Genomic DNA, 24016 nt, shown 5'->3' on the forward strand with positions numbered 1-24016 from the left:
GGCTAGCCAATGAAAAAGCTTTGGCACTTCCAAGCACAGACTTATCAGGGCTATCAAGATGAAATTGCTACCATATCATGGGATTCTGCACAAAGCAAATTATACACATCATGACATGGGAAATGCTAAGTATAACCCATAGTGTCTATCTGTGTAGTGAAGTATAAGAACATAGCCCAAGTCATCCTATTCTGTCCAGGCATGATCAGCTGTAGTAGAATTATCCCCTGCCATGTGCCACTGCTTTGCATTTCCCCTCCCCCCTCTTCCACCACAGTTGCTTTTCTTTTCATAGCAAAAAATCGTTCCTAAAAGCTTTAAATGGCTACGTTTCAAAGGCTGGGTTCCTGTTACACACTGTGTCTCAAATACTTGTACTGCTCTGGTTGAATTCTTAATTGAACGTGGTGTCTGACAGTTTTCCTTTCAGTGTTACTTTTAAATAAATTATTGTATTGTAATAAAAATGGCATTATAGTAGTAAGCCACTTTTCAGGCATGTAACTTTTTAAAAGAATTATCCTCCGCATTGAAATTACTCATGTTTATTCTCAGTGTAAAGATGTGTGTGTGATGTCAGTGCGTGTGGGGTGTTGTGTGGGTTTCTTTTCTTTTCTTTTCTTTTTGATAAAATTCTGTTTGTCTGCATTGTTACTACTTCAGGGCTTATTCCTGTGCACCCACCTTTCCTGACTGTCTTCGTGTTTTTGTACTGGACTCCATCCCTTTTAGTATTTGAGTGCCTCCCAAATAAATAGATTGTCATAGTGAGGTCCTTCATGAAATATTCAGCTCTTCTTCCTTTCCTGACTTCAGGAAAGAACACTTAGGGTAGGATTTTTTGGGGTGTGTGTTGGATGGGAGTGATGTGGGATGTGGTGGTAAAGTAAGTGGAGTTGCTAATATTATTCTGCTTGTGGTGGAAAAGCTCTGTCAAAGGGGAAGCCCTTGCAGCCTGACCTAAATGTGGTCAGACTCTGGTTTAGTCTAATCTGTGCTGGAAGTTAGTTCTACAGCTGGATCCCTTCAGATGAGTGCCGCATCTTGGGCTTTCACACAGTTCATCCTGGGCTTTGTGATCTGGATTGTCCTAGTAGAATGTAACTGTCTTGGCATTTTTATAACTGAAGATGCTGTCTCTAGTTTATCTGGGAACTGGTTCATTATGAAGATTGGAATTGAGGCATTGAGTTGGCGGCAGATTAGACTGGGAGTCAGTGGAGGGACCAGTGCATAGGGCAGTGTGTTTATGGAAGCCTAGTCCATGGCTAAGGTGGGCAGGTGTACTCTGCACAAACTGAAGTCTTTCCAGTTAATTTCACATTCAGTTTCAAATGCAGTGAGTTACAGTGATCTAGTCTGTGGGTAACAAATACACCACTACCTCGATATAACGCCACCCGATATAACACAAATTTGGATATAACGCGGTAAAGCAGTGCTCTGGGGGTGGGTGGGGCTGCGCACGCCGGTGGATCAAAGCAAATTCAACATAGCACGGTTTCACCTATAACGCAGTAAGATTTTTTGGCTCCCGAGGACAGCGTTCTATTGAGGTAGAGGTGTACGTGCAGCACCGGGGCTTGATACTCATCGGGAGGAAGGGGTGGGATGAAGTTTTCTAGCAAGCTAGCTATGAAAGAAGAATTTTTTTTCGTCATAGATGCTATCTGGCCTTTAAATTTGGAGTTGAACAGGACTTCAGGGCTGTGTACTACTTTGAAACCTGTCTCCCAGTCTCATCTCTTGCAGCTATTATAGGGACAGGAGTGAGCAGTCAAGTAAAGTAGTTCTTTCAACTAAAGTAGAAAACTTTTTCTATTCTTAGTTGTGTCTTTATCAAGCTGCTAGTTTTTAGCAGCTTTTCTTTTTCTTTTTGAGTATTCAACTTCAATAGCTTTACTGGAAGATTTTTTTTTATATATAAATAATAGTTTTTGCTGATATTTTACAAAACATATAGTAATAAGTGCACGGTTTAATGCCATGTTTCCAAATTGACTTATTCTTATGGAAAGGGAAATTTATTCTTAAATTTTAATTTTACATTGAATAGTTCTGGAGGTGAGACATTATGGGCTCTGAAGATATTACTTTTCCCATATGCCATTATATCTATCTTTCAAACAGAATCATTTTTTTAATTAGTAAGTTTAATGATACTGACTTTTTCACTTTTACAGTCTGTGTTTACTGTTAAATTTCTGGCTGGTTTTAAGCAAGTAGAGAAAAAAGAGTTACTTTTCTGGCAGAATTGTTTCCATTGATCAGTAATTTGCTCTAAATATTAAAATGCAAATCTAGAAAGAATAATCTCAACTTCACAGAAAAGGTTGAATCTCTGCAAAGAATGTTAATTGCCATTTGTAAAAGATAATATTCCCCCCCCCACCCGTGAACTTGTAGAAAATAGTATGAAAATAAATTATCAGAGGATTCTGGACCTTTTGTCCAGAATTGAGGGGCTTGACATTTCTCTCTTTTCAAAGGACTTGTTGAAAATTGCCTTAGGAATGGGTTTTGAAATTTCTGTTGAGAGCTTTTGAATTCCTACTGAAAGTTTTAGGGATGTAGATATAAAGGGAAAGGGTGTAAATCTGAGGCATGTGATATGACTAAATTACAAATGATGACTTCCTCCCATCCCGCTACTGCTCAGTGAGGGGCAATATGTGGCTTAAGTAGTGAAGGGATCCTTATACATGCCACCCTTGCAGAAGCAAATTTCATCCAAAGGAAAGCAGATTTTAAAAAATGATTTGGCAAAGGTATCTAACTCAGGTATCCTTCAGCCAGCCGAGACTGCTCCAAGATTTATATATTTGAAAAAAGAGTACATGGACAAAGAAGCTGTTGCCATTTCTTTACCATGCTAAATTGTGGTTCAAATTGAAGAGAAGATTTTTTTTCTGATTTACAAAGAAACCAAATGTTTGTTTGATATGGAATTTTGAGATGATAGTCCTTCTGAGATTTGTCAGTCCTCTTTGTCAATTGATCCTGATATTTAGCAAGTTATAGGTAATCCTTTGCTAGTTAAGCAAACTATACATAGAAGTAATTCTTCACCCTTTTCTGCTCTTCCTTTCTGTTACTTCCAGAACTCTAGCTTCATAATAGTCCACGTCAATCGTTTGTTTTTTCTCTTGATTCCTATGTGGAAATATTATTTCGCAGTAGATTTCCTTAGCGTTCTTGGTGCTTTACGTTTAGTATATCTGTAAGATAATAACTTTATTTTCTTCTCCACTGATTAAACCAAGGACTTATGCATGTGGAAAATGGGGAAACTTTTTGTTGTACAGTTACAGAGTACTGCTAATCTTTTTCTGGTCCTTCTGAACCCCTTTTGTCTTCATGCCCTTGTTTGTTGACTTGTTAAACTTTTTTTTAAACTGCATTTTGGCAGTTGAGTTTTCTGTGTGTTGTGGAGAGAAGGTGCTTTTCACTCTTAAATATTTTTTCAGATACTTTCCCTTCCCGTTTCTAAAATAGTTTAATTTTAAGTATTTGAAGTTATATCCATAGTTGACAATTAGGAATGTTTTTTGGTTAAGACAAAGAGAAATACATTGAAAACATTGTTTGCTCCACTTCTTTCTGTGATTTAAGTGTACACTAAGTGCTGTACTCAAGACAATACCATGTGTGTTGTAAATCTGAATATTGTACCCTGAGGGCTTGTCTACATGTGGTTGTTAAATCAGTTTGTTCACTCTAATTTCACAGAATTAACTGTATAGAACTAAAGTGTGTCCTTACCGCTTTGCTGTGCTGTCTTGAGGTACTTCTCTTGTTAATCATTATGTCCCACATAGCACTTTGCTTCTTCAGTGTAACCATGCAGCATTCTGGGCAGATATCCCATGGTGCAATTTTCTGCTGCCTGGCTTGATGTATTCTGGAATTTTTCTCAAGGTGCATCTTGGGGTGCCTGCCAGAACTAGAAAAATGGGACTTTGTTGAGGTTTTATAACAACTCAGCTTATTCATTCTTAAGTCCTCTTGGATAAATACCATCTGATCCTGGTGTTTTATGGCTTTAACTTGTTCCAGCACTAGCTCTTTTGAAACTTCATTCTCTGACAGTACTTCATCTTTATTACGTGAAAAGACTAGATCTAGGGGAAGTATCTCCCCAAAATGCTCTGTGAAGACTGATGAAAAGAAATCGTATAACTTCTTTGCAGTGTCCTTATTCTCATTAGTTCATTAACTGTCTTGTAGTCCAGTTGGTCCACTGAGTCTCTTGTAAACTTTCTGCTTCTGATGTGCTTAAAGAATTTATTTTCATGTATGTGGCTATTTGTTCTTCAAATTCCCTCGTAATTTTCCTAATTTTTATAATGCATGATACTTGCCACTTTTTGTATTCCTTTTTACTGGCTTCATTTGGGATGGATTTTCATTTTTTTAAGGATACCTATTTGGCTCATGTAACCCGTTGAACCTTGACATTTAACCATTTAAAAATTATTTTAATATATATTTTTGTTTATGGGTATGCATACTTTCTGTGATTCTGTTATCAATCTACAGTTCTCTAAGTGCAAAAGATTTAAGCTTTTAAAAATAAACATTCTTGCAACAGTGTTCCTTCAAAAAGGAAAATCTCTTGGAAAAAGAACAAGTATTGTAAATGCTGATATCTTTGGATTTCTCCCATCTCTTTCAAGTAGTAAAAAATATTATGTATCGATGTTCCCAAGCTTCCTGTATCAGTTTAGAAGCCTGTATTTACTGCATTATTGAAAGACTAGAAAGGCTCTTTTTGACAGAAAGAAATGTCATTTTCCTTATCTTCTCTATCTCCATGGAGCATGTTTGTATAGAACATGAATGATATCCATACCCATCCTCTGCTGATTACTGCTGTGTCTTCTCTACAGGTTGAAGTATGTAGATATTTGTAGTTGCATCCAAGGTTCATTTTTCTTTCAGAAGTTACCCCATTTTAAGAGTGCAAGAATCTCATGTTTATGGAAGAGTAAGTTAACTATATTATAATGGGAAAGGTGGAATTGGATGTGTTCCTCATTCATTAACACACATGTTCAGAGAAAGATGATAGCTGAGCTGTCTTCCATTCTTTGTTTCCGACTCCTGTTTGCTGCCATGACTACTGAATTAATAAGCTGGCATTCTTGACTGTACTTGCCGAAGAGTAGAATAGGAAAGAGGTCAAGACTGAGTTTGTCTTAGACTGTGATTCATCAGTGCAACAACCCTCTGCTGCAAGAATTGACTCAGAAAAGAAATAAGAATAAAAATTAAGTAACAAAACCCCAGTCAAACAAACAAACAAACAAACAAAAAATCCCTAAGTTTCCTTGTTTTTTTTGTTTTTGTTTTTTCTTTCACCCATTTAACACTCAGGGCTGATTTTGGCCAGGGGCAAGACCTTTGGATCTCTTGAACCCAAGCTGTGATATGCAAAACTCCAGTATATCTCAGATGACTCTTAGTCAGTGATGAGCTGCCAAAATATTAATAACCAGTTCCCTCCTCTTCACCCCACGAGGGTGACCCCCCCCCCGGGACTCCTACCCCGCCCCCCAGGACCCCTGCCCTATCCACCCCCTTCCCTGTCCCTTAACTGCCCCCTGCCACCCCATCCAACCCCTCCTCTTATTCCTGATGGCCCCCCAGGACCCCCGCTCCATCCTACCACCCCTTCTCTCTTTCTCGACTGCCCCTGGAACCCCTACCCCTAACTGCCTCCCACCACCCCATCCAACCCCTGGTCCTTCCTGACTGCCCCCCCAGGACCCTTGCCCCCAGTCAATTGCCCTGTTCCTGCCCTCTGACCACCCCCAGTCCCAACCCTAATCCACCCCCCGCCCTCTATCCAACACCCTCTCCCTGCTCCCTGTCCCCCTTACCGTGCTGCCTGGAGATGGGGGCCGTCTGGGTCCGGCCTGGAGCCTCACTGCCCGGCCGGAGTCGGGGTCCGGCCCGGAGCCGCGCTGCCCGGCCGGCCAGAGTCAGAGCCAGGGGCTGGCGCGGAGCCGTGCTGGCCAGAGTCGGGGCCGGGGTCAGAGCCGCGCCGCCCACCCGGAGCCGCGCCGCCTGCCCGGCCAGAGTCGGGGCCGGGGTCCGGGTCGGCATTGGGGTCCGGCCCGGAGCCGCACCGCCCGGCCGGAGTCGGGGGCCGGCCCGGAGCCGCGCCGCCTGGCCGGCCAGAGTCAGAGCCGGGGGCTGGCGCGGAGCCGCGCTGCTCAGAGTCGGGTCCGGGGTCAGAGCCGCACCGCCCGCCCGGCCAGAGTCAGGTCCGGGTTGGCGTCGGGGTCCGGCCCGGAGCCGCGCCGCCCACCCGGCCGGGGTCAGAGCCGGGGGCCGGCCCGGAGCCGCGCCGCTCGCCTGGCCAGAGTCAGGGCCGGGGTCAGGGTCAGAGCTGGGGGCCTGCCTGGAGCCGCGCCGCCTGGCCGGGGACGCGCGGTGCCTAGAGCTCTCCTGGTGCTCTCCCCCCGCTCCAGCTCACCTGCAGGAAGCTGCTGCTTCCTTCTCAGCCCTCCCAGGCTTCCCACGCGAACAGCTGATTGGCGGGAAGCCCGGAGGGAGAGCCTTCAGAGTAGGAGGCAAAGCTGGAGCCAGGTGAGCTGGGACCGGGGGCAGGGCAGGGAGCTGCTGGAGCCTTTGTTAAATTTAAAAGCCCTTTACAACCGGTTCTAAAAGGGTTTCTAAATTTAACAACTGGTTTGCGCGAACCGGTGCGAACCGGCTGCAGCTCACCACTGCTCTTAGGCCTGGTCTACACTACGCGTTTAAACCGGTTTTAGGAGCGTAAAACCGATTTAATGCCACACCCGTCCACACTAAGAGGCCCTTTATATTGGTATAAAGGGCTCTTTAAACCGGTTTCTGTACTCCTCCCTAATGAGAGGAGTAGCGCTAATATCGGTATTAACATATCGGATTGGGGTTAGTGTGGCCGCAGATCGACGGTATTGGCCTGCGGGCGGTATCCCACAGTGCACCACTGACCGCTCTGGACAGCAATCTGAACTCGGATGCAGTGGCCAGGTAGACAGGAAAAGCCCCGCGAACTTTTGAATATTTTCTGTTTGCCCAGCGTGGAGCTCCGATCAGCACGGGTGGTGATGCAGTTAAAAATCAAAATAAAGAAAGAGCTCCAGCATGGACGATGCGGACGTGATCGCTGTAAGGGCAGGCAAATCTGTTCTATCAGCGCTCCGTTACAGAAGACGAAATTCAAAATCATTTTTTAAATATCTCCAGACAGATGCCATAGCAGGGACTCAGCGCACTGCTGCGTGGCAAGTGTAATGGAAAGCCAAAGAATCAAATGGACGCTCATGGACTGGAGGACTCAAGCTATCCCACAGTTCCTGCAGTCTCTGAAAAGCATTTGCATTCTTGGCTGAGCTCCAAATGCTTCTAGGGTCAAACACAGTGTCCGCGGTGGGTCAGGGCATAGCTAGGCAATTTACGCACCCCCCCACCCACCCCCAGAAGTGAAAGGGAAAACAATCCTGTCTTGACTCTTTTACATGTCACCCTATCTTTACTGAATGCTGCAGATAGACGCGATGGTGCAGCACTCAACACCAACATCCTTGCTCCCCCCCCCGCCATGGGTGGCTGATGGTACAATAAGACTGATACCCATCGTCATCATCAGCCTATTGGCACATGGGGCAGTGCAAAAGGACTGGTAACCATGCGTACTAGCATCGGTCAGGTCGATCAAGGGCGCCTGGTCCTAATTTTTCCTGGTAGATGGTACAATATGGCTGATAACCATCATCATCATAGCAACAGGGGGCTGAGCTTCATCAGCCCCCACCCTTCATGTGTAAAGAAAAGATTCAATTGCCCCTGGACTAGCAGCAGGATGCTGGGCTCCTCTCCTCCACACTCCTTAATGTCCTATGTGGACTATCATAGCAACTGGAGGCTGCCTTCCACTCATTTCTCACTAACAAGTATTCCTGCATTCTTTATTACTTCATCACACAAGTGGGGGGACAATGCTATGGTAGCCCAGGAAGGCTGGGGAAGAATGGAATGAACAGGTGGGGTTGTTGCAGGAGCACCCCCTGTGAATAGCATACAGCTCATAATCTATGCAGGATCTGACACAGAGCAGCTGTGCTCTCTGGTTCTCTGATACAGTGGTTCTCTAGAACACTTGTCCATATTCTAGGCAGGACTGATTCTATTTTTAGATACCAAAAAGGAGGGATTGACTCAGGGAGTCATTCCCAATTTTGGCTTTTGCGCCCCTGGCAAAGAGCAGCCAGGGGCACTTATGACAGCAGCAAATGGAACAGTGCAAAAGGACTGGTAGCCATGCCCATCTTATTACCAATTTATGGTATGGTAGATGGTACAATATGGCTGATAACCATCTCTGCTATCATGCAAAAGCAAAAGCATGCAGCTGTGTAGCACTGCTGAATCGCCTCTGTGAGCGGCATCTAGTACACATACGGTGACAGTCACAAAAGGCGAAACAGGCTCCATGATTGCCATGCTATGGCATCTTCCAGGGCAATCCAGGGAAAAAAAGGCATGAAATGCTTGTCTGCCGTTGCTTTCCCAGCGGAAGGAGTGACTGACGACATTTACCCAGAACCACCCGCGACAATGATTTTTGCCGCATCAGGCACTGGGATCTCAACCCGGAAATTCAAAGGGGGGGGGGAGGCTGCGGGAACTATGGGATAGCTACGGAATAGCTACCCACAGTGCAATGCTCCAGAAATCGACGCTAGCCTCGGACCGTGGACGCACACCACCGATTTAATGTGTTTAGTGTGGCCGCGCACACTCGATTTTATACAATCTGTTTTGTTAAACCGGTTTATGTAAATTCGGAATAATCCCGTAGTGTAGACGTACCCTTAGTGCCATACATTTTGTTTGCATGCTGTGGTGTACAGGAATTCACTGCTTTGATGAATTCTCCTGAGGATGTTTAATGGAGTTGTAGTTGGGATTTTGTTGAGATCATGGTAATGTATAGTGTCTCTTGATTTGATTTGTCTGAAGGGTTTAGATTTTTTTGAATCATTCATAAATATTTGGTTCCACTTGTTGAAAAATTAAGTTTTCCTGACTCTGCTGACTGCACCCAACTCGCAAACCTAAAAAATGTATTTTTAGGAAATGACGATGGGGAAGCATAGGAAGGAGTGTGTGTGTGAGAGAGAGAATGGGATGGATTGAAACTGCCCAAGGAATTAAGGATGGGGTTCAATCAGAAGAGCAGAGCAAGGATATCAGCTTCAGCAGGTGAAAAAGGTAGTGCATGTGCGAACCAAGGAAGAGACTGAGGGCTGCTCTAATTCCAAAATCAGTTTATGCAGATATATTTGTTCTAACCACCGTTAGTTTCAGTTTGCCACACTCAGTATATAGTGTTTTTAATTGTGACTCACATTTTCTGTTCCTTTGATGGTAAGAGATACGGACATCTTTAAAAACTTATTTGTGCTTATTATGCATGACACACCAATTTATAATGGTTAAAAGGGTGTACTTCTACTTTCCCAATGTTTTGAAAAAGGTGTATTGTATTGAAACACTTAATCAGCATGTCACCTGGCCCTAGTGACTGGTCCACAGAGAATAAGAGCCTACTGCTGCTGCCAGCTAATGGAAGTACTCTTTCAATGCAAGCAGCAAGGGTCTGTATTTTTGGAGCTGAAGATCCTTGGTTGTATCTTTGCAGATATTCTGTACTGGTAGATGGGCACAGTATTTTAAAATAATCTTGGAGGCAATCAAGTTATTCTAAATAAATTCTGACAATTTTTGTGTGACTCTAGATTGAAAACTGTAGCATTTAAATTAATACAGTAAACATTTTAGGCACCATTTATTACTGAATTTATATGCAGGTTCTTTTTATGGCTCTGAATGATTTATTAAACTGTATTCTATAATTTAAGTATCTGACATTCTTGATCGGTAAAATTTAATCTGTTACTCTTGTTTTATGCTGGTGTAACTTCATTTATTTTAATCAAGTTAAACCAGTGTAAAAGCAAAACAACTCATTAGTCAGTTGGACCCCCTTTGCTTTGTTTTAATAACACAAATGAGTAAATGCATTAAGTTAAGAGTACATATAAATATTAAACATAATTAAAAATCTTGTTTAAGAATTCAGTTTGTTTGTTTTTCTCATAATACTTATACTGTATGGAATCTAATTAAGGACAATTTGCTTGTTTTTTAAGAATACTTCAATGTTGAGAATATAACCTTTTAAAACAGTCTCCCAGATTTTAATTCTAATACTTTATTTTCAGGACACTTCTCATTATCTTCCCCCTAGTGGCTAAAATAATGTGTGTTCATGGAATAGTAATGAAAGGTGTAGTGAAAAGATTTGTGAGATATGAACATGTATGGCAAATTCACTGTCTTAAGAGATGACTGAAGAATATTTTTACTTGTTGATAAAATGAAAATATCTGTTGTCTTCTAGATGTAACAATGGACTTTTAGATATCGAAGATGTTCTTACAAGTTTTGACAACACAGGGAATGTCTGTAAGTTATTAATTTATTCTATAAGTACAGTATTGTATAGGTTGAAGCCTGATTTTGTTAATATAATGCATTACAATATGACTGTTCTGTGCCAACCTGCCTTACCTGGGAAACATTGATATTATGGGTGATGGTGGCATATGAAACCTTATGGTTTATAAATGTATGTTTATGCCATTTTACATACTAAAATTGCAAAAACAGGCAGGTCTGATCAATGCAAACTTCTGATTTTTGTTTTTCCCTCTTGGCTATACATTTTATTTTGGGCTAAGTACACAGCCAACACTTTAGAAAGAATGAAAACCTCTTGCCCACTAGTTAGCCATAGAAGCAGGTAACTTGCAGCATTTGTATTTCAAGATGTAAAACCATTTGTTCTCCATTTCTTTGAGGAGATACTTTGTAGTATCAGAGAAGGAAGAAATAGAGTAGATTTTCAAGGCCCTTATGTTAGCCTACTCTGACTGTGGTGCATGAATGCTGTCAAAACAGACTGTAGTTTTTTGTTGAGGACTGATTTGCAAATCTTAAATAAATGGATACAATATTCTACTTATTGAGAACTTTTAAAACAATGGTATTGAGAAAACCTGTAATATGTTAGAAACAAAAATGGCAAGTGGGGAAGGAAGAGAGTTGCGGGCTCTCTCTTGAAGAAATAGTCTGCATGTACTATGTGCTTGATCCTTCAGTATCTCATACTCTATTCCAGGTTTGTTTTTTTGTTGCTTTTTTCAATTGGAAGGCTTAAAGAATAAAGTTGGGGGTCTTTAAGGATCACAAAGTCAAGAGACAAGTTATTTTTTTCCTCTCCTCCTCCAAACTATGACATGAGACTGTTCTTCTCAAATATGCCTGTTTCACCTCAAAATTCCTCTCTGTTTCTCCTTAACCTAAAGTTATATTTCAGTGAACACTGACAATTCAGGAGCAGAAAAATATCAATTTATTAAAGTAACCTTTTTTACTTCAAAGGAAAATAAATCTATGGATGAAAATTCAAAGTATGGATAGCTGTTTGAGACTAACATTCTGTGCCATCCATTCTTGACTGGGTAGCCTTCTTTTTTTAACACTGCAGACTTTTTCTGCACAGGCCAAAAAATATTTAGAAAATGTGTTTTTGAAGAACTGCCAGGTAAGTGAAGCAGTTCACAGATTTCAGTAGAGAAATGAGATCTAAAGGATTTACAAGTAGCCAAAGGAATAATATCAAGGCCAAGGGAGAAAATCCAAATTTTGTGATAAAGGCTGATGTCAGGGACAATGTGAGTCACCAGTAGCTGGATAATTAAGCCAAGTGAAAGGATTGGGAGAATATGTGGATTTATGAGCACGCCTTGGGATTTTTGGGAAAAAAACCTTTGGTGATACTGAAAATTATTGTTTAAATGACAGATCAAATTTTAAAAAAGATGAAGTTTATCATAGATTCATAGATTATATGGCCAGCAGGGACCATTATGAATACCTAGTCAGACCTACTCTATATCACAGGCCATAGGACTTCCTGAATTACTTCCTGTTTGAACTAGACAATATCTTTTAGAAAAACACCCAGTCTTGATTTTAAAAGTTTCCAGTGATGGAGAGTCCATCACAGCCCTAAGTAAGTTGTTCAAATGGTCAGTTACTTTCACCGTTAAAAATTTGTGCCTTATTTCTAGTCTGAATTTGACTAGTTTTAACTTACTTTTGGATCTTTTTATACCTTTGTCTGCCTAGAGAAAAGAGACTTCTGTTATCAAATTTTTGTTCCCCGTATGGATACTTGTAGACTGTGATTAAGCCAAGTTATAAACTTCTCTTTGATAAGCTAAATAGATTTCCTTGAGTTTTACACTTATAAGGCATGTTTTCTAATCCTTTATTTATTCTTGTGGCTTTACTCTGAACCCTTTCCAATTTATCAACATCCTTCTTGAATTGTGGATGCCAGAACTGGACACAGTATTCCAGTAGCAGTTGCACCAGTGCCAAATACGGAGGTATTATATAACCTCTCTACTCCTACTGATTATACATTCAAGGCGCTCATTAGCCTTTTTGGCCACAAAATCACACTGGGAGCTCATGTTTAGCTGATTATCCATCATGTCTGACAAATCTTTTTCAGAGTCATCGCTTCCAAGAATAAATTCCTCCATTTTGTAGGTATGGCCTGCATTCTGTGTTCCTGCATGTGTGACTTCACATTTGGCTGTATTGGAACACCTGTTGTTTGCTTGCACCTAGCTTACCAGAGCATTCTAGATCACTCTGTATCAGTGACCTGACCTCTACATTATTCTCTGTGCAATCTGTAAACTTTATCAGTGATGATTTTATGTTTTCTTACAGATCACTGATAAAAATATTAAAGTGTTACCATTATCAACCAAACTTGTAATTTCATTTAAAAAAATCAAGTAAGATTGATCAGATTTTTTTCCGTAATCTATCTTGGTTGGCATTGCTTATATTATCCTCCTTTAATTCTTTATTAATCCTGTAACAGCTGTTCCATTATTTTGCCTAAGATCAATGTCAGGCTGAAAGGCCTTTATTAACTTGAGGAGCTCGGTTTGTTTTCCTTAACCAAAAGAAGGATAAGAGGAGATATGATTGCACTCTTTAAATATATCAGAGGGATAAATAACAGGGAAGGAGAGGAATTATTTCAGCTCAGTGCTAATGTGGACACGAGGACAAACGGATATAAATTGTCAGTCAGGAAATTTAGGCTTGAAATTAGACAAAGGTTTCTAACCATCAGAGGAGTGCAATTCTGGAACAGCCTACCGAGGGAAACAGTGGGGGCGAAGGACCTCCATGACTTTAAGATTAAGCTGGATAAGTTTATGGAGGGGATGGTATGATAGGATAACGGGTTTAGTCAATAGGTCAATAACGTGCCACACTGGTAATTAGTACAAAGGGTCAATGTTGGGATATTGTTAGCCTTTTCCAGAGGGTCTGGCTGGAGAGTCTTGCCCACATGCTCGGGGTTCAGCTGATCGCCATATTTGGGGTCGGGAAGGAATTTTCCTCCAGGGTAGATTGGCAGTGGCCCTGGAGGTTTTTCACCTTCCTCCGAAGCATGGGGCAGGGATCGCTTGCTGGTGGATTATCTGCTACTTGAAGTCTTTAAATCATGATTTGGAGCATTCAACAGCAGAGTCAAGGGAGAGAATTAGTTCAGGAGTGGGTGGATCGGCTTATGTGGCCTGCATCTTGCAGGAGGTCAGACTAGATGATCATAATGGTCCCTTCTGATTTTGAATTCTATGATTCTATGATTCTATGAACTTCTTTCATCCGATTTACCCATTTAAAATATCCTTATTCTGTGGGCAGTTAGTGTTCCTGCATTTATCTTCTTTAACATAATTTTACAATAAAATTAATACCTGTGACTTTTGTGCAGTAGTTTCTAAATTATGATTAAGGAAATAGTGATATTAGAGCATTTGCCTAAACATTCTGAGGTTAGATTATTCATTATTTTCTAGATGTCTCCTACTTGGATTTTTCTAGTGTTATGTTTGACCTTTTCTATATAAACCAGTGTCTGTTTTTAAAGAACTCCACAGTCTCTCCTAAGTGACAGTCCTAAGGTATCCCCTAGCATTTTAAAATGTTAAATTACTTCTGTTAAGCAACTAACTGTAATGCAACTGGTCAGTGACAGTGTGTCCCTAGGCATCCTGCAGAGCCGTCTCTAGTGTACGGCAAATCAGGGTGACTGCTCTGGGCCCCATGCTTTGGGGGGCCCTGCGGGCTGGCGCATATGGGCGGTGCGTGAACCGCTGGCTGGGGAAGGCTACCCCTAACCCCGCACCTTCCACCCGAGGGAGAGCACGCAGCGCCGCGACCTCCGCGGTCCTGGAGTGCTGGAAGAGAGAGTGTGTGGCACCACCGCTGCAGCCTCCCCAGTCCCGGAGCGCCGGGAGGGAGAGCATGCAGTGCTGCTGCTGCGGCCTCTCTCGCCCTGGGAAGGCAGACAGAGTGGCCCCAGCCCCCTGGAGCCCAGCGACACTGCCAAATAAGGGCACTGGGTGGGGGGGAGTGTGGGCGGGGCCACGCCTGGCTGTTTGGGGAGGCACAACCTCCCCCGCCTAGCACGGTTGGTCCCGGCAGTCACGGATTCGTCACTTCCACCCCGGGCCCCACAGCCCCCTAGGGACAGCCCTATTCTTATACATACTCCACACACTACTGCAATGATATTTTTTCAAAATATGCCTTGTGATGTATCATTTAAAAACTAGTAACACACTGGTTATTAATATAATTGTAAAATGTATGTGTTAATGTTATATGTGAAATTATGAATTCTCTCTGTGTGATGTTATTAGAACAGAGGTTCTCAAACTGTGGTCTGTGAACCACCCAGTGGTCCACGAGCTCCATTCAGGTGGTCCACGGATAGTTCCCTCTAAGGTGCGCACCTGGGTGACCGCACACGAGAGAATGAAGGGCCACCCACCTAATTAGTGGAGCTGTGCAGGTGTGGCTCCACTAATTAGGTGCTTGGACCCTGGAGAAGAGACACATGTAAGGTGAGGTTGTGGCCTTGGGGGGAATAAGAGACAGATAGGAGGAGGCACTGGGGTGAGAAGAGGGAGTGGGAGGAATTTGAGACATGCAGGGCTGTGGCGGTCAGAGAAAGAGGCGCCTTTCCCCAGCTCCAGGGCTGCAGCTGTCTGGGAGAGAGAGCCCTCCTTCCCAGCCCCAGCTCTGTGGCTGCTGTGGCGTGGGAGAAAGGAAGAGGACCCCCCCTCTTTCCCAGCCCCAGCTCGGGGGGCTGCCACAGCCGGGGAGAGAGGGCACATCCATCGCATTAGAAAGGTAAGACTACTGATATTAAAATATAAGTTGTGTGCTTTTATTTGTAGAACAAAAAAAGTTTATTATTATTACTTTTTTTTATATAATGCTTTTATCTAAAGCACTTTACAATAGTTAACTAATGGGACAGAAAACATTTGGAAAGCTCATTAAGTGGTCCACCGAGACAGTCAGCAATTTTCAAGTGGTCTGTGGGAAAAAAACTTTGAGAACCACTGTATTAGAACATGTTTAATTCCAGACAGCCAAGCCTAGGTAAATGTGATAAACAGGTCTGTCCTGGACAAAAGAATGTGGGTTTACCTCAGTTTACATATTAGCAGTAAACAAAGCCATTGAGCTAAACCAGCAGGCATATTTATGATCCTGAACTCGAGAAACGGAAAATTAACATGGCTCCTGCACCCCACAGAGACACAGGAGGCTGAATCCCCAGGAGGCCTTCCTGCCTTCTAAGACAAAAGCAATCCCTTTGGGGATATGAGGAAACAGAGAGACACTCCATCTTTATCCTTCCCCTTAGATACAAAGGGACCAAGCAATTTGATCTCTGTGATGAATCCTGAGCAGGCTGGTCAGTAAAAGCTGAAAAGGAGTGTGAAGGTCAGAGAAACAATCTTGAACAAAGACTATATCAAGCTAGATTAAGTCTTTTAGATGTGTGTTTTCATTTTTATTTTCTTGTACCCATTTCTATCTTTATTCTTTCTACTTGGTATCACTTAACCTATGTTTTTTTGTTAATAAACCTGTTTTATTTTTACTATAAACCAATTGAGTGTTGTGTTTGAAGGGAAGGGTGTGTTTACCCCAGTTAATTTAATAAGCTGTAATGGACTGACTTTTTTAAAAAGAGCAGCAAACTTAATATCTTCTGTGAATGCAGAGTGGTAGGGGCTTTGCAATGCAGAGAACCATCTCTGAGAAGCTTGGGGGCTGACGTTCAGTGATGGTTACCTGCTAGGTGATGTTTGGGTTGGGAGAGCCTTGAAGAACTTGCCAGTGAGGAAGACAGACTGGTGTGGCAGGGAGCTGACACAGTCTAATTTCTAGTAAAGCTCACTCTTGCTAAGGCGGCAGAGAAATAACACTGTGGCTCACAACTCCAGCTAGCTCCAGCAGTGTGTTACAGACAGATACAGCAATGGTCCCATATACAGTAGTACCCTTTCCAGCTCAACAGGTCTCCCAGGTATGGACTTTAGTACTCATTAGGGACACACTATATTATATACATGTAGGTTGCTCAGAGAAGACTCTGCTCTTTGCATAGATCTGTACGTTGCTGTAGGATTTTTGCCTGATTATTAGATAAAAATATAAAATGTTTGCATTTTTGTTTTGCCTACCATATATTTCTGCTATATATGAACCAGTGTTTTGGCTACAAGGGAGTTTTTATACATTACATATATGCTTTTATTAAATATTGATATTTAAAGTGTTTTATAAAAATAAAATAATTGTATATATTTGCACATCAAATATTCTCTAAATCATAACATCGTTTTGGTATCAAATAAGTATGATTTAATATCTTATTTCTTAGCTTTTTCCAATAAGATTCCCAGCTACCTTTATTAACACAACCTTCTTTAAAAGACCATTTCTTGTGTGGTGGTTTAGTACCTGTTTCACTGTACTTTACTCTTTTTGCCCATAATTCTTTAAATAGTCCAGTGACATCACTGTACATCACCTAGAATAGAATGGTAGAGCAGATGGAAGTACATATTACCTGTTGTTACAATTCCCAGTAGACATTAACTCATTCTAAGGTGAGCCACTAGCTGGCAGCATTATATAAAATATGCATAAACTGCTGTTAAAGAATACATGTGACTGCTTCCAAAAGTATTACCTGATACAGGTAAGAGTATATTAAAAAAGAACCTTGAATAATTCTTCCATAGAGCCAGTAGAAGTAGCTACAGTAAGCTACAGTAAGCTATGTACATGAGGCTTCTGGCATTAAACTTGGAAACTGCTGCTTTAATGTCTTGCTCAGACTGCACCCTTGTGCCTGGTTTCTGTCTGTTTCTAAAAAAACATTTCAAAGGATGTATTTTTCATTAAAAGATTACTGCTAGAAGGTGTAAAAATCACAACTGGAAATCAGGATGTATGTATGTATTTGTTTATTTTTAAAGAATGTGTAGGAGTAGTGTGGGGTTGAGGAATGATTAGTTCATTCTCCATGGACAACAGTGTGGTGTCTTCTAAGAAGGTGATACAGCTTTATTAACTTTATCATAGGATGCTTCTTTAAAGGAAGTTCTGCGAGCTGTGGCCAACAGGTGAAGCCCTAGCAGAGCGGTCCAGTGCAGCTGTGCTGATATCGTGGGGTGGTGTCAGCAGGCTCTGGAGGGTAGACACCTTGCTCATTCCATATAGAGACAGTCCCTCATATCAGTAGATTATTTGTGGGGGGAAGTCTGCAAGGAGATTCTTTTGAGTGTTTCCTCTCTTTGGCCTCCTCCAATAGAAGCAGGCAATCTGGGCCCACAATTTTTACATGATTATATCATACAATAGACATCCTTAGATTATTTATTAATTAATTAAAAGTAAACCTAATCAAGTGAAATGACTAAAAGATAAAATTACCAAAAGATTATAAATCTCCTGCATTACTTGCTGCAAGCCTAAACAAATTGCCTCGTGTGGGAAGCTATGAAACAAAATTGTTAAGCATTGTGGAGTTTTCAAGTAATATCCACTTGACGCCACCATATGCTTTTGACGCCAACAGCATACTCTGGAGTGTTGTCGTGATGTGAAGGTGCACATCTACCACAGGAATGAGTTTGCTTAGAAAAATACTTTTTTCTCTTGTAAACTTTACATAAGATTATTTAATTGTGCAAACATTCCTTTGATTTTAAATCACTGTAAGTCAAGTTTTTGTTTTCTAGCTAATTGACTATTTGTGTGATTCCATTTGAGTGTAAAATTACGTGTTCTGGAACTGAAAAAGCAGCAGAGGGTGCTGCAGTTACAGAACTACCAGGCATATACTCTAAAGTAGCTGTTGCAGTAAGCAGATACAGTTATTGTGAATACTTAAACTTTCAACATTTAATAGGTAAGTTGTAGATTTTTTTAGTTCTACTGACTCTAATTCTGTTTTAACTATACTGTAAAACTTCACTTGTAGAATATGACTTACTAGAGTCAAACAATACCATATTGTCTTCTTTGCAGCTCCATAAGAATTCTGTCTGAGGCATACCTAGTAGTGGATTCTAACAATGATGGGTTACTTTCTGATTTTCAATAGTAGTTTGCATGATAAATTGCCATTTTTATTATATTATTTCTTTTTTTGAGCATTAGCCACTTGTAGTCTCTGTTAGGGTGCAGAGGACAATTAAACTGATTTGGTAATATGCAGGAATTGATATGGAGAGATTTCCTTGTTGACTTGCTTCTCTGTGAAAAAGGGAAAATAATAATACATACCAAATTATTTCTCAAAGTTTAGGTAAAAAGGTGTTGGACTTATCTGCTTTTTCTAGTTATTGTTCTGTACAATAACATCTTGTAACATATTCATTACATGAGTATGCAAATACAAAACTCTCAGTTCCCAAACTGTTGTACAGTTGGATATAGTAATGCACTCAGAAAAATAAAGGTCGGGGAATAGTTAACCTAACATAAATTCCACCCATGGTAAAATTACATGTTTATTTGTAGAGTCCAAAGACCAATGTATTTTCTTGATACATATTTTTTAATATCTGTTTTGGTTGTTTGTCAAAAATGTCATAGATTGAAACTTCAACATGGATTTCCGAAAGCATGATGAGTAGATATTTTTCTTGTTACTGAACTCATTTTTACATTCTATTCATCATAAACAATAGCGAAGACTCTCATTATCTATTGAATTGTTTTTACTCTAGTGAATTTTGATTGAGATGCTAGAAATTCAAAAACATCAATGTCATCTTTTAGAACATGGATATTCTTTTTACAAATTTGATTCCCTCTCCTTCCAAAATGAACTATTCATTTGAGTTTTGGAAAATAAGCATGAGCTATGTTAACTTTTCTTTCTTTTCTTCCTCCTTATGTACAATTACATCTTGAAAAATATTAGTTACAAAACAGTATCTGCTTTTTCTAGTTAAGTCAAACACCCTTTTGTACTACATTTTGAGAAATAATTTGGTGTATGTATTTTCTATTTCTGTTTTCCATAATTTTTTTCAATCAATATTTTTTCAAATCATATTCATTTTGTAAATTATGATTTTTCATTCTAAATCAATTACTTTTAACATAACTTCCTCGCTCCAATCTTTTCGTATTTTTAGAAATGTGCTGTTGTGGAAGAAAACACGATTGCTAAATTACAGAAAAGAATCACATTTTCTTACACTCTCCTTTTCCCCTCAAATAAGTGGCAGTAGAGGCTGTTTTTTTTTTTTTCTTCCCAGCAGTGGAATGTAAGGTTCTCTTCAGAGGCCTACTAGTTTCTTCAGAGGTCTCACTGGATAGCTCAAAGATATCTGAGCTCCACTCTGGAGAGCTTGTGGCAGCTACTGATTCATCACGCCTGGAAGGAGATGCCATCAAGCTATCTAGGGAAAAGGGTAGGCTGACATCCTTTATCAGCAGGAGAGGTGCATGCTGCTCCTCATTTCATGTAACATGTCATTCAGTTAGCTGCCACAAGGGAGTGAGACACATTCTGCAAATGCTGATGCAGAAACTCCTCCTCCTCCTCTATTTTTGGGGAGATTCTTTGTTTTCTGTGATGGAAGAAGTATTCCCCTCTTGATGCTCTCTGCCTCCTACCATTCATCACTAGATGTCCCCCCTAAAATTACCATTTAGCTTCTTCCCAGTCTCGTCTCACATAATTGACATTTAGAATTATTCTTGGTCATGTCAGAACTGCATGGGGGGGATATGATAGAGGTATATAAAATCATGAGTGGTGTGGAGAAAGTGAATAAGGAAAAATTATTTACTTGTTCCCATACTATAAGAACTAGGGGCCACAAAATGAAAATAATGGGCAGTAGGTTTAAAACAAATAAAAGGAAGTTCTTCTTCACACAGCGCACAGTCAACCAGTGGAACTCCTTGCCTGAGGAGGCTGTGAAGGCTAGGACTATAACAGGGTTTAAAAGAGAACTAGATAAATTCATGGAGGTTAAGTCCATTAATGGCTATTAGCCAGGATGGGTGAGGAATGGTGTCCCTAGCCTCTGTTTGTCAGAGGGTGGAGATGGATGGCCGGAGAGAGATTACTTCATCATTACCTGTTACGTTCACTCCCTCTGGGACACCTGGTATTGGCCACATATGTTCATATGTTCTTATGTTATGTTCTTATGAATACCCCTTTGAGAGAGAAATGGGTACAACTTCCAAGTTTTTAAGTGAAAAAATTCAAGATGTGTGCTACCTCCCACAGTGTGTGTCAGAGCAATGATCTACTGTGTACTTCCTGAAGTTGCCCCTTGGAAAGTTACAAATTACCAACTTCCAAGTACAATGTGTAACTTCCTAAAAATGTATTTTAAAATATAGGCACCTAAAAATTCTGTTTTACTGCGTCTCTTGTAGCAGGGCTTCTTCTCCGTCTTGGTGGGTCCCGTGTTTCCTTCTAGCAGAGGGTCAGGATAGCGTCTCGTCTCTCAGAATTCCCCCCACACTCTGTTTATAGTGGGTGGGGAAATTCTGTCTTCAAGTGGTCTTCCTATTTCTGGGCCTGCTAGGCCCTCACTGCTTCACTGGAGCTTCTGGCCTCCTGGGTGGACATCCAGTGAGAGGAAAAAGGGGGTGGGGGTCCCACCCTCTATTCCAGGCCCCAACCCAGGGACCCTACAAGTAGCAGCATCACTCTGCCAGTTCCCAGGACAGCTGCTAGCTTCCCTGGGTTACTTCCCCACACCCCCTGGCTTATTGTCCCCACTTTGCTTGAGCGGGGTTCCTCCCGACCCTCCTGCCGGGGGACGGAGAGCCCCTAGTCTCTGGTAGCCCTTCTGGGCATGGCAGCACTACACCAAATGCACGGCTCAATCTCTCCCCTCTGGCGGGGTCCTTTTCTTCAGTCTTTGGACATGGAAAGGTCCCTAGCTCCTGTACCTGTGGGGGTCTCCCCTGGTCCTTGTCAGCTTCCACACCTGTCAACTCTACAACAGCATGCCTTCACTCTCACAGTGCCTATCACCCCCGTGGCTGGCTGCGGGGAAGGCTTCTAACCCATTCTGGCAGGTTTTTAATTGGCTTCAGGTGTCCTAATTAACTTGGAGTAACCCCTGCTCAGTTACCAGGGGAAGAGGAAGCTGCTTATCCTGAGGCTAATACCTTTCTTCCTACGCTCTCCTGTATTGGTCTGGCCTGACCCTGTCACACTCCATAGCGGGGAGTCGTAGTAGTGAAAACACTCCGTAGCAGCCCCAGGAAGGAAAAGGTATCTATCGTGTAGATAGGATCTGAGGACATAGAATTTGTCTATAAGACTTCAAAATTGTATCTCATAGGCCACATTTTTACCTCTTTTAGTCCACTGTTCCACTTAATATTTTGCACTTCTGTAATGTTTACTACCCAAGGATCTCAAAGTTCTTTACAAATGTTAAAGAATTAAGATGCATTAAGTTAGGAAAACTATCTCTATCTTACAGATGGAGACAGAAATCAGGCTAAGACTGCAGAGGAAGATTTGTGTTAGGAGTGAGAATAAAATCTAGCCTCCCTCCTTCCTGGTGCTGCATACGGTCTACAAGTTGATACTTCCCTATTTACCAGAAAGGGGACATAACACTGGCCTTCCAGCAATCTTTCTATTCCCTGCTCTCTAAGGCCTGTTGTTTTCTCACTTACAGGCTTCTGGTGAACCCTAACCCCATAGTTCAAAAAGTCCGCTTCTCACCAAATTCAAATAATAATTAAGACTATATAATACAATTCATACTAACATTGTTGGACTCCTTGATTTTTCTGAGGCTATGTTTACACTACTGCAGTAAGTCGACCTACGCTACACAACTCCAGCTACGTGAATAATGTAGCTGGAATCAATGTACCTTAGGTCGAGTTACCGCGGGGTCTACACCATGGGGGGGTCTCCCGTTGACTTACCTTAGACTTCTTGTTGGGGATAGAGTACAGGGGTTGACTGGAGAGCGATCTGCAGTCGATTTGGTGGGTCTTTACAATCCCAACTAAATCAACTGCCCATGGATCGATCTCAGAGTGTCAATTCTGGCTGTAGTGTAGACCTGCCCTGAGATGTAACAATGGTTTTTGCAAATCGTCTATCAGATTCTAATCAAAGCCATCCAAACCCAACAGACATTCAGAGATAGTCCCAGAAGTTACTTTAAGCCACTGTAGACTGTTCTAATGTTTTCCAGCATATAGCTTGCAGGAGTTATACTGGAAAAGAAAAATAGCAGTGGTACTCTGAGGCTCCTCCCACCAACCAAGATATACCCCCAGAAGACCAGATAGTAAATCACCTAGAAGTTCAAAATGTGATCAAGCATGCTCTGCTGGTCATCTCTGGGCTTGGCTCCTGCTTGGTGCATCTCAGATTCCTTGCTGAGGTCTCTTGGGCTCCTTGAGCTTGGTTTCTCCTTTGTGGGCTCAGAAGACCCCTGAGCTCTGCTCTTTCCCCTGTCTTGTTGGCTTCAGAGGGCAGTTTTGATGGTAGTGGAAGGAATAATCTGTGATATTCTTACAATCACCACCCATTTAGGATTAGAGAAGGCCAAGAGAGTGCATAAAGAGTTGGAAAACATGCCTTATAGTGAAAGACTCAAGCAGCTCAATCTGTTTGGCTTATTAAAGAGAAGTGTAAGAGATGACTTCATCATAATGTAAGTACCTAAATGGGGAAACAAAATTTAATAAGAGAGTTGTCACAGGGTGACACTGGCCCTTTAAGGGGGAAGAGACCTGTGATTAGTAAGCACACTTGGACTCCATACCATTCAATTTGTCTTAAAAGCAGGCTGCTGGTCCCTAGTGGTGAGAGAGGGGCCCTAGAGGTGAGTGTTCGGAGCTGGGTCTCTCCCCCGGCCCCTGCCTGCTGGTCCCGCGCGCCTCCTCTGGAGTGTCCCCCAGCCCCTACCTGCTGGCCCTGCGCGCCTCCCTCCGGGCCCCGGAGCATCCCTGCCTCAAGTGGGGGGCTGCCCTGCAGCTCTGCTCTGCACTCCCTTGCCGCCAGTGGCAGCCGCCGCTGCTGCCTACAACACAAGAGCAATGCCGGTGGCAGGCTGAGGTGGCTGCTGCACCTGCGGATGGAGGAGGGAAGGAGGCACACACATGACTGGCAGCCCTCCCCTCCCCCGCACCCACCGGGAAGCGACGCCGAGGGGGCTTCCAGGAGATGGAGTCTGGACCTCTCCTGAGCAGCTTCCAGGGCTTGGGTGAGTGTCTGACAGTGCGATCCACATCCCCCACCCAGCCCGCAGCCACCACTCCTGCCCCATGCTGGGCAAGGGGCAGCCCCATCCCCTGTGAGGCTACGGTGAAGGGCAGCAGGCTGCAGCAGGGAAAGAGGCCACATGTGATGGCAGTCCCCCTCCCCCAACACCCACTACAGGGGAGGTGATGGGGCTTCTTGGACCTGAGAGGGGCCCAGCCCCTAGGAGCACATGCAGTGATGGTGCCAGGTGAGTGTGCTGCCGGG

General features: G+C 42.3%; 1 protein-coding gene across 1 annotated transcript in view; it reads left to right on the forward strand.

Annotated features, from left to right (window-relative positions):
* CAMKMT (calmodulin-lysine N-methyltransferase) overlaps positions 1 to 24016 on the forward strand; it is a 352032-nt gene that overhangs the window by 16624 nt on the left and 311392 nt on the right. The window contains exon 3 of the mRNA XM_039529504.1: positions 10460 to 10524. Coding sequence (XP_039385438.1) covers positions 10460 to 10524 — 65 coding nt within the window. The remainder of the gene's footprint in view (positions 1 to 10459; positions 10525 to 24016) is intronic.

The sequence above is a fragment of the Mauremys reevesii genome, linkage group 3 (assembly GCF_016161935.1).
Source record: "Mauremys reevesii isolate NIE-2019 linkage group 3, ASM1616193v1, whole genome shotgun sequence".
In the NCBI taxonomy this organism is placed as follows: Eukaryota; Metazoa; Chordata; order Testudines; family Geoemydidae; genus Mauremys; species Mauremys reevesii.